Genomic DNA, 11,774 nt, shown 5'->3' with positions numbered 1-11,774 from the left:
CCAAAGTTAAGTAGCTTAAACGGAATAAAAAATAGCTGAAAAATGATGTGCTAGGTCAAGAAATGGAAAATGTTTTCTCCTGAGAAGAGCGAAGCGAACGACCATGTTCAGAAAGGTTAATGAAATTTTCAGCAAGATATACTAGTATTGATTGGTAAGGCGACAAATCTGTTATTTACGCACAACAAAGAATATGTTTTATCTACTAATAGCAACATTTGACGCAACTTGGATTTGACAACCCGTCCATGGTCCGTGTGGAAATTTGAATGCAAAATCTCATGCATGGTGAATGGAAAGTGTTCGAAAATTTTTCCTAAACCATTTAAAGATGAAACAGATAGTAATTCTACAGAATATCCAGAGTATAAACGAAGGAAGAATTCATCACAAAAACCACACAGTTCGTGGATAACATATTAACAATGAATATGTTGTGAAATAAAATACAAACCTTAGTAAAAAATACAATGCACACATAAAGCTAGAATTGAATTGAAACATGACGGTAATACTGGTGAAGAAAACAGAGTCGTTGGATTCGATAGAATTAGTCAGTTCTTATATTGTCAATATGTTTCTGAAGCTGCGTGAAAAGTTTTAGATAATCCTATTTATGACCATTAACATTCAGTTATTTTGTTATCTGCTCATTTGCCTGATGGTCAATCAATTTAATTTGTAGAAGCACAGGAAAATGAAGTACTCAAAAAAGCATTTCTATTTAAAATAACGTTGACAGCTTCGTTAAAATAGTTTTTTTTTTAAATTTTATTGAAAATTTGACTTAAGCATTCCTTTGAACAATTATTTGATTCCCGCCAAACTGGAAAAGCAGTTTTTTTTGCAGGAATTTTTTTCTTTACATATTTTGGTAACACAATATAATAATTTTTACATGAAAATTTAAAACATCTAAAATAGATCAAAAAAATAAAAGTTGAAAAAATGAAATACAAGTAAATCAAGTTTTTTTCTATTCCTTAAGTTGATTATTACTTTGAAATATTTTTAGTCTAGTATTAAGTATCTTTTATATTATAACTGTATAGTTATGTGCATGACTGATGATTTCAATAAATAAATAATAAATAAAAAAACGAACATGTATATTTTTGTATGCAAAAAGGTAGGCTTTTATCTACGACGACCGAGACCATGTATATATGGATTCTTTTTAATTTATTGACCATAAACTTTTAATGTGTTAACAACTTTGCATCGAACCAAATATAAACGATTTGAGTACCTATCATAATTCAAGATGAAAATTAAGGAATTACACATTATCTTTTGTTTAATCACAGGTTTAAAAAAATATTTGATAAAACATTTGCCGTCACGAGTAATCATTGAAGATACACGTATCATCCGTATAGGTATTATTAAGATTACATATTTCAGGCGTAACAGTATTACATGTCTGATAAAAGCGGGTTTTCGTGTTGTTTATCCAGATTACATTCTTCTCGACACAGTTGATGCTCTCGGACTTCAGTGTACAAATCGCTATGACTTTAGATATCTACTTCCAGGTATCTGTAACTAATGATATGATGCACTGGCTCGTTATTTAAAGTCAACTCACTCCTTAAAAGTTGTCTTCATATTCTAAGACTTTTTGTTTTGCTGACTGATAATTTTATTTTATTTTATTTAATATAAATAAACGGCACTTAGTGCCATAAGTTTCTAATACAATATTTTATACACACGTAAGTAGAATTATTGGTAATATAAAACATTTAAAACAAATAAATACAACACTAAACAGTAATTTATAAAAGATAAACAATATAAAAATCGTGTTTTCAGTTATTGAAATACGGATAAAAAGATTGGTTTTATAAATATTTTGAACATGTAAAAAAAACAAATAAAACAATACATATTAATAAGGACACTTTATTGATTTCAAATTACACTAAACCATAAAAAAATACAAATATTATTATTTGAAACTACCACTTAGGTAAATAGTAAAGAAATTGAAACAATTTTGAATAATACTAAATGATAACAAAAATTTTATCTAAAACTAGCTTCTCTTACCTATGAAACACAGGAGAAGGCCCGCCTTGTATGTACTAAACTTCACATGCAATAAGTCACCAACGTCTTAGTACTTATTGCCTAGAGTGTTAAGCTTTTTATGACTGCATTTTTACCCTTCGAAGTCGAAGTATTGTTGCCACAGTATAAATACCAAATAAAACAAAGATATATATGGTTAAAAAGTGGACTCATTGCCACTAGCAATTTTTTGCAGCCTAATAAAAATACAAAAAAAAATTTTAAAAAGTTCTTTTAATTTTTTAAAAATAATCAAATAAATTAAAAAATTAAAAAAACACAAATAGTGAAAACATTATCTAAGATTATGGTGTCTATTGCTAATAAGTAAATGAAAACAATATCATGCAAAATGTATTTTAATTTGATATAAATTATTTAGTAAATTGTATGAATTTTTCATTAATTAAATATAACGTGTTTGTTTCCAACACTCGAGGTCTGGGTTAAATTTCTAGCAGGATTGATGTATTTTTATATCTTAAAACTTGGTATTACATTAAAACCTAGAAAACAAAGTCAATTTTAGGAAGAGTTTGCATAAAAACAACGATATACATGTTTAACTCCTGTTAATAAATAATCTAAAAAGCATCATTAAAAAAGAAAGGGGAATCTTTTTTGATATGTTATTAAATATTTTAATTGATAGGTACTTTAATTGAATATTTAATAAAATATGTTCCTCATAATTTTCCATAACGGATGGTGCTATGATTTACGAAGTTGATTACCCGTCACTGAAATGTTCAAAGAATGAGCTGAGTGAATATATTTTCCACAATACATTGACTTATATAACAAATTAATTTGTTTATTAAATATTTTTACTTTGTTATCACAGTAATTAATTTTCAAATGATTGATCTTCAGTATTTAACTGATAAGAAAATATCTATTGAAACTTACTGTTATTTCTACAGTTCAAAACAATAATTCAAACAGTGCAGGATATAAATTAACACCTTTAATAACTATTTACGGAACGAAATGAAGGGTATCGTTTTTCTTTCGCTTTTGATGGCTTTAACAGGTATGGAAATATGATAATCTTTTTTGGAATTTATAATCAATAAAAAAAAGTTTTACCATAAAACGGAAGACAATATAAACTTGAAAAATGTGTCAATACTTTTAATGAGGATTGATGTTTTAAATATTTGAAAAGGTCAAAAAGTCTATTCACCCCAAAAAAATATCAACAGATGGCGTTTGGAACGCACTTTGTACAACGAAAAAATGGTTTAAAGTAGAGTATTGCAAATAAATCAATTGAATAAGTCCTTAAATACGGCCGGACAAATAGAAAATACTAAAATCCTGGACAAGTCTTTTCAACTCGATGGCTATTCTCAGTTAAAAATCCTGAAAAGGAAAATCGAGTCGGAATGAGAATCGGAACGGAATCGAGATGAATTGCAGTATTTTAGGCGAATTGTTTAAAGCGGACAAAGACAACCACTTTTAGCTCTTACTAGAGCATATAAGAAATGCTCGACGGATGCACTCCCGGTTCTAAAGGGGCTTGTTTCCGTTGAATCTGGAGGTCCAGCAATGATCCGTAAATTTCTACTCAAAGAAAAAGCGTTCTTCTGGTATAAGTGGCGTTCTTCTACTCCCAACTTAAGGAATGTGTCAATCGAATATATTTTTTTAAAACTTTAAATGCGTTTTCTTGATGCTTTGCAATCGCAATGGGAATCTTCCCTTTTAGTGAGGGTAACTTTTCTTTTTTTACTTCAATCCGTCAGCGCTTTAAATCTTCTTTAAATCCCTAATCTCTCGACTCGCAGTTTTCAACAAGTCATGGTAAATTTAATGACAATTTATTTGTTTTTAATATTGTTGATTCCCCTTCGTGCTGCTGCGGATATCTTAATCAGTCTTCTGAACACTTCCAATGGTATTGTTACTCTCCCTCTCCTTATGATTAGCGAATAGTACTTCTCGCTACTATCCGTGGCCCTGTTACAGGTCATATCTGATAAACGGATCTGGTGGCTTCCAAACAAAATTTGGAGGCCTTCATATTTCATATAATCGTTTCGGCGAATAGATCATGTCCAATCAGTTTAATCCATCAGTAAAGAATTCACATTCTTTTTTCAATCAAATGAAGTGCATATTATGATTTTCTAGATTACTTTCTTTCAGCACAAAGATGCCAACAGAGAAACCATAACAGAGAAATCCTTCGGGCAGCTTTTCTCGTTCGGCAATGATGATGAAAAAAATATTTGTTAGAATATAATAAACATGACCTTTTCTTTAGTGTCTGCAAGTATACTGCCTCTTGGTACAATGGAACCAAGATATGTGTGGATACCAGATGAAAACGGTGTTATGAACTATGTGGACCTTTTAGATGACTCTCTTCCAATCGTTAGGTTTGAACCAGAGGAAGATATTGTGTATATTTTACATACAAGGTATGTTTGAAAGCTTCCAAAATTGAATATTTGAAACCACTTTACCTGCCTTATTTGAGTTTTTAAAGATTGAATTATCATACCATAATTAACCCTGTCATACATATATCGATTTCTCCATTTATCGTTTTTTAAAGGAATTTATTCTCAAATTTCTAAGATTGGCAGTATACTAGTTCAAAAAGAAGTATGTTCATTTGTTTTTTTTAATAATTTTAGAAAAAATCCTACTGAAGGACAAATTATAAAAAAAGGAGATATTGACAGTATTGAACGGTCAAATTTTGACTCTACAAAACCTGTGAAGATCACAGTTCATGGATGGGTTGCTGACGGCACATCTGGATCCAATACAAAGATTCGAGATGGTACGGAGTGATTTGTTTTTATGTAAAAATGACTACCAAATTTAGAAAATCTTAAAAATGATTTTACTCTCCTTGGTTGTGTACAATTTTTTTTTTTTTTTATTCATAAAAAAAATGTACCATATTTTAACGAAAGTAGATGAAATCCAAAAATTAACACAATGTGGCTTCTGCAAGAACAACGTTTTTTCTCGAATGCTATTTTATGCGAAGGAACTTTTAAAAAAGTTTGAATCCTAAACGGATGTTTTTACCATGGATTTTAAATTAATTCCTTTATCATCAAATAAAATCAATGGTAAAAAAAATATGCGTTTAGGTAAAATATATATTTTTTCAATATTTAAAAGTCGCTTCCTGTAAAATTACATTTATTGGGATAAAACGTTGTTCTTGCAAACATATTATGTTTACTAGTAAAATTGACAGGATATTACTAAAACACATTTGTTCTTTTATTTGTAATAGTTCTTCTAATCATATTTAGGGATAAAAATAATACCAAGGTTTTGATTAAATGTATTGAAATGTATTTCAGCTTTCCTCAAAGTCATGGATGTCAACATGATAACTGTTGACTGGGGTATTGGAGCAAATGTGGGATACGTCCAAGCTGTTAAAAATGTTATCGCTGGTGCCAAAAGTTTGGGAGGATTCATCGATTGGTTGAACACTCTCGGAGTCAGCTTTTCAGATCTCCACCTTATCGGTCATAGCCTCGGAGGACAATTTGTCGGGATAGCTGCAAGATCTTGCACCAAAGGATTAGTCGAATATGTAACTGGTAGGTAGATAATATTGAAACAGTTTTGTACGAAATTAGTTCGTTTATGATCCTCTATAATTGGGAAATATCACGTTCTACGAATAACGATAAAAATATTTTAAATGGATTTAGATTAATTAATTGTGTTTGCAAAATCAATGCGGATATTTTGGAGAAATGATTTCACACATAAATAAAAATTTTTTTTTTAAAAAAATACATCGCTAGAAAAACGCAACATGTTTGGCCTTGACAGATGTGACTTCAAGATTTGTGATAATGTTCTAAACAAATTTGAATGGACGGGAACAAATATACATGAATCGTGACGTATTAGAACCGTGGCCAATGGTTTGGGCTCTTCTATAGCTTGGCGCATTATTACTCTGAGACTTAATATTTATTATTTTATAATACCTGCAAATTTATTTGTTTCATTTTAAAATATAAGAGCATTGCGTATTAATAAAAACCTAATGAACTTAAGAGTTGATGAAAATATTTTTAAAAAATTGCTTATGTGAACGTAGCAATTCCTTATCATGTAAATCATTTAAATGTGCGTGTTTTCTCAAGAAAAAATTGTATAAACCATTACTTCGTTACACTTATACATTAACATTGGCTAATAAGCCTTGTAAAACATTTAAACGCTCTGTACATGTGCCTCGTAGTGTAATGGTCAAAGCGTTTGCAAACCATGCAAGAGGTCTCGGGTTCGATTCCCGACATAGTTGATACGAAAAGTTCATTTAAAAGGGCGTTTTCACACTAAAGTATTTCAAAGTCCTAGGACCCGAAGCGTAAGACTGATAATCTTACCTTCATGTAACAAAAAAATATCAAGATACGCTGCGATTGTTTTACCAATGTAGTGCCCTATGAACCATTAGGTGCGGAAAGGGAATGATGATGATGTTCATGTGTATGCAAATAAAGACTTTTTTTGTTGGTTTTAATAGATTTATTGATAAAAATAAGAAAAAAGAAATTAAAAAGAACCTCATACCCTAAACCATCATCATCATTCCGTGTCCGCCTCCGGGTCAGGTTCGCGTTCTGTAGTTCTGACATGAATTACCGACGAATAGTCATTAGTTGACGTCCAGGACGTCGATAACCGTAAAATAATTAGGCATGCGAATTTAAGGCTCTCAGGAGACGTCCGCAGTACATGGCCAAGCCAACGGCATCGCCTCCGCTTACTGACTATCGTCACCGGAGTTTGCTGCGACCGTTCTCTTATTACTTTGTTTCGCACAAACTCAAATTACCGCACACCTAAGATTCTTCTGAGACACCTATTTTCAAAACTCAGTATTTTGCTGTTTTGGGCCCTGGTGAGGTACCACGGTTCGCATCCATTGCGGAGAATAGGTGTTATACAGGCGTTATACAAGTGGCATTTGGTTTTCACTGAGTTAATATCCGATCTCTAGACAGCCTTCATACTGATGAATGTGGCGCCTGTTATTCCTAGCCGCACTCTCAGTTCTTTTTAAAAGCTGACATTTTCGGTAACATATACTTCCAGGTAATTGAAACTCTCGACCCTTTTGATGATTGGTTTGACAATCAGGGCATTTTCGGCATCAAAGCATGAAGTATTACACAGTACATGTTTTTTTGCAATAGTGATATAGAGTTAATACGTCTTTTAAATTTATTCTACAGAGCAACTGATTTTAGAATTTAAAAAAAATATATATCTTAAAGGTACATGCATGGTTTACAAAAGATATTATGGTATTATTTTCAGCAATGGATCCAGCTCACCCGTCCTGGTCATCTACCAGCCAGCGCATCCGCAAAACTGATGCCAAGTATGTGGAGGTCATCCACACTAACTCTGGCTTGCTCGGAATGATAGATCCGGCAGGCCACAATGACTTCTACGTGAATGGTGGTAAAAGCATGCCAGGATGTGGAGTAGACATTCAGTGTTCCCACACCAGGTCTACAGACTATATGGCAGCATCCATTGACCACAAAGGCTTCATGGGGGTCCAGTGCATGACGTCGGCTGAAGCTCTCGAAGGAGTATCAAACTGCACTGGAACTGAAAAACTGTACCTTGGAGGATCAACGATCAAACCTGAGTAATAATTACTATAATATACAAATTACTGTAAAACAAACTTTCCAAAAAATCTCTAAAGCTTGTGTCTAAAATATTATTTAGATACTGCAGACTTGAAACTACATATTATTAGAATTTTACAACAGAGATGAAGAACATTTTAGAGAACGTGATATAAAAGTCTAGACATCTACAAGGCTTATGACTTGTCATTGACAAACTCAAAATGTTGTTGATAAATCCACCTGGTCTATAAAGAAGTATAGAAATTGAAAAAATAATTATGCATACGTTGCCTAGTATGAAATAATTTAATGAGATAAATCTCACCCGCACAAAAAAGGTTTCAGCTCTTGTACTTCACTTAAATCAACAGATGGAAGAATTAAAGAAATATGGATGTTTAAACATGAGCAGAATGGTGAATTTTACACAGTGTGTAAAGTGGCCACTTAAACCAGCCAATTACAGGTCATAAGCCCTGTACATGCCTAGACTTCTATTTTTCTTTCTCTAAAATGTTCTTCATCTCTGTTGTAATATGTAAATATTCACAGCTCCCCACGGAGTTGAATCCAGTCCTTGTCCACAAAAATTGGGACAAACTCAATATATTGCTGGCTACATATTATTTGTACCTCAGAGGCAGACGGATGCAAATCCAAAATTTGATGAATCAATTTTCGTATCCAGTTTATGAAATCGTTCGTTGATTTGGACGAAATTTAAGTCTTATAATGAAAGAACCAATGTATTTAGATACTGAAAATACAAATGAATGCTATACATTATTAGAAATCGCTTAGAGAAAGTAGATTCGTTAGGCTTTTTTTAAACATTTGACATTAGGATTTGCATCCGTCTGCCTCTGGGGCACAGTTATTTATATGGCCGATTTTACAACAATCATACAAATCCACACGACATGATAAAATCAGGGTGGATTGATTTTTAAATAAAAACTTAATTATTTCATAAGTATGTACTTAAGAAATAAACAAGTTAGATAAATTGGTGCGTACATTTTTACGTTTACTCTCATCGAACATATATAATAGTTGATGGGTGATTCTTTGTAGGTTGGATTCGTTCTGACGCTCCGGCTACCATTGCAGGAGCCGTTAGAGCTAAAAGTTAATATATATATATTTTTCAATACACATTAGAGGTAAAACAGAGAATTAAAAAAAACAAAGAATAATTACATAGCAATGAAATACATATTAACAGTAAAAATAGTAAACGAAAAATTCGTACAAAGGCATGGCCTGTTTGTGGGTAAACAAGAAATGCTTATGAATTTTTGCTTCTTTAATAAATAGACAGGTTTGATATTTTTGTGTAATATAAGAAAGAGAAAAGAAAATATTCTGTTATATTGTGTATATAGATTACTATAAGTTGTCCATCCAATGTTTATTTTGCCGGACTGTGTTGATTTGTACAATATATTTAAAATAGGCCATTATCTGTTTGATTTTTTTTTTGTCTTAAAAAAAATGCAGAATCATTTAGTTTTGCTTGATTACTTAAGAATAATCGTACAAGTCTGCCTAGCAGATTTGAGAGTTTTCCAAAACTATTTATAAAGTCTAGTGTTTTTTCTTCTGTTCCCTATATTCACTATTAATTTTTTAAAGTACTAACAAAGCTCAAATTTAATATTTATTTACAATCCAACTGCATAAAAAAGAAAATGTATAAAAATTCAAAGTTTTCTGGTACTTCTTTTTGCAGTATGGTCACCAAATACACATGGTCGGTACCACCATCTTATTTTATTGGGTGTAAAGATCAGAGGAATAATTCTCTAGAGAAGCCCTTAAGCTCTAATGCATGAAAAAAAAGCGTTCCAAATTGTAGGTTTCGTTTTAGTTTGGTTTTTAGTTTAACAACAGACGTGCAACAGACGGTTTCGGTTAGCGCTTGTTATTCTCAACCCAAGTTCCTACAGCCCGTTGTTTTTCTGTAATCTGTAGTTAACTTCATGGTCAATAATCATCAAATCATTTTCTTCCATATGGGCAACTCTATTTATTATTCAGGGTTATTACTCAAAGGTGTAAACATAAGTTGTGTTCGTTTTTTTTCAAATAAAGAGAATAAGAGGACACAAAAAATCAAATAAATTAGTCAATAAAGTATTCTCCTTCGTTATTTTACAACATATAGGTCAATAATTCATACATTTTCTCTTATTTAACAAAGACATCGAGCTACTGGAAAAAGTTCAAAGATGTGCTACAAAAATCCCCAAATTACTCAAAAGGATGCCTCACCACGGTAAATTAATACCGCTTGGACTTGCATCATTGGAAGAATGACGGAAGAGAGGGGACTTGATAGAAACCCATAAGATACTCAATAACTAATATGACTGCCCCCTGCATGAAATGTATCAATTAAATCCCAACACAAATTTATGGGGTCATAGGAAAAGCTCTTTTGTCCCCAATTCCATCTCAATCCCAAGAAAAACTTCCTTTCCAGCAGGGTAGTTTCAGACTGGAATAAATTGCGAAGCCTAGTTGTCCATTCCATTTCGGTCAATCTGTTCAAAAACCATTTGAATGCTTTTTTTAAGGAGGAAGAACGCAGACTAAAAGCAGTACACGAAATATAGGCGCATAAGCAAAGGCTGCCTGCCTATAACGAATAATAATAAAATAATCACGATAATCTTCAACGTACACTGCGCAAATACTGCGAGCAGCTTTGAACAGTAGGGGTGTCGACGATGCACTCTTTCAAAGAATTTACATAAGCAAATACAATATCTTGTCAAGCAGAAATCGTTCTTTCGAATAACGTAAAACTTTTATTAATTAATTTATTTATTTTGACTTTTACAATTTGATCGTATTTTAAAATTTTGAAAAAACGGACACGGCTTATGTAAACACTTGATAGTTTCCCTGTACGACAGTGAAGGAATCTGTTGCTAGATTCAGTTGTCAATACTTCCCGGATACTGCTATCTCATGGATGATTGGCAAACGCGCTAGCTATTTGACTATAGGCTGTGTATTATAGATAATGTTTTTATGATTTCAGACTGGGAATTTTTGCACTTACAACCAATGCACAGCCACCGTATCACCAAGGAGGAGATTCGTACTAATCATATTACTAAAAATGAAAACAAATTAAAACGCAATATATTTTCCTATCATAAACGATCATATGTATATATTAAAAAAATAAAACTTTTTATCAATATTCTAATGTTATTTTTCTATGCCCGGGCGGATATAGAATATAGTTTTGCGTGTGAAAGAGAACCAGACTTCTGCACCACGAGGATTTTAGGCTCGACGCCTACTCTCTGGTTATTTTTTTTATAAGGAAATCTAGTGGAAATATGTCCGTCTCGTATTGTAGCGGTTTTTGCATTCGCAGGTTTGAGGTAAAATTCATATTTTTAAGTAAACATTTCATATCAAACATGTAAGGAATTGAACCCGAATCCCTCGCACAGTAGGCAAATGCACTGACTATTTGATCACGATGTGGAAAAAAAATGGAGATCGTTTTGAGACTTGACTAGAAACGAGAGACTAGAAAAATAGGAGACTCTCAGGGGTACCATATAATAAAGTGATCGATATTTGTGGAACTCTCGTCAAAAGAATCTGTAAAATTAATGTGGGTAATTTAAACTTCGACAAAGGAGCTGCATGTCTCTGGGAATGCGGAGTCTGGAAATTTTTATGAATATGTATTTGAACATTGTTTTTCAGTCACTCTCTCGCAAATGCCTCCCCGATACTGTGCCAAAAAGACAACTGCACGTTGGACTGATTATGCCTAACTAAATCATCAAAATCGACGTTTCGCTGTCCACACCAAAAAAACTCAACCGATTTTATTTCTCACTTCGTTTTTAGTTTTAACCTCAAGATGTCACTGGAAGAAAAACAGTGCTATAATGATATACTCCGGTTTTTTAATAAATTTATACTTCATATTTCTACAAATAAAAAAAATGCTTCAAATCAAGAATATTTTTTAAAATATTCTTTATTTGATTTGAAAAATGTTTGTAAAAAAATAAATAA

General features: G+C 32.1%; 1 protein-coding gene across 1 annotated transcript; it reads left to right on the top strand.

Moving 5' to 3' along the window:
• Nucleotides 1-2,987: 2,987 nt before the first annotated feature.
• LOC148285655 (pancreatic lipase-related protein 2-like) lies at nucleotides 2,988-10,862 on the top strand. The gene is made up of 6 exons (XM_088239400.1): nucleotides 2,988-3,106; nucleotides 4,346-4,502; nucleotides 4,722-4,870; nucleotides 5,409-5,654; nucleotides 7,396-7,735; nucleotides 10,771-10,862. The coding sequence occupies exons 1-6, from the start codon at nucleotides 3,064-3,066 to the stop codon at nucleotides 10,835-10,837; spliced, it is 1,002 nt and encodes a 333-aa protein (XP_088095526.1). The 5' UTR covers nucleotides 2,988-3,063; the 3' UTR covers nucleotides 10,838-10,862.
• Nucleotides 10,863-11,774: the final 912 nt, after the last annotated feature.

This window comes from Micrasema longulum, unplaced genomic scaffold (genome assembly GCF_059751315.1).
Source record: "Micrasema longulum isolate JH-2025_06_02 unplaced genomic scaffold, ASM5975131v1 h1tg000015l, whole genome shotgun sequence".
NCBI classification, from domain to species: Eukaryota; Metazoa; Arthropoda; class Insecta; order Trichoptera; family Brachycentridae; genus Micrasema; species Micrasema longulum.
This window is presented reverse-complemented; position numbering and strand designations above follow the sequence as displayed.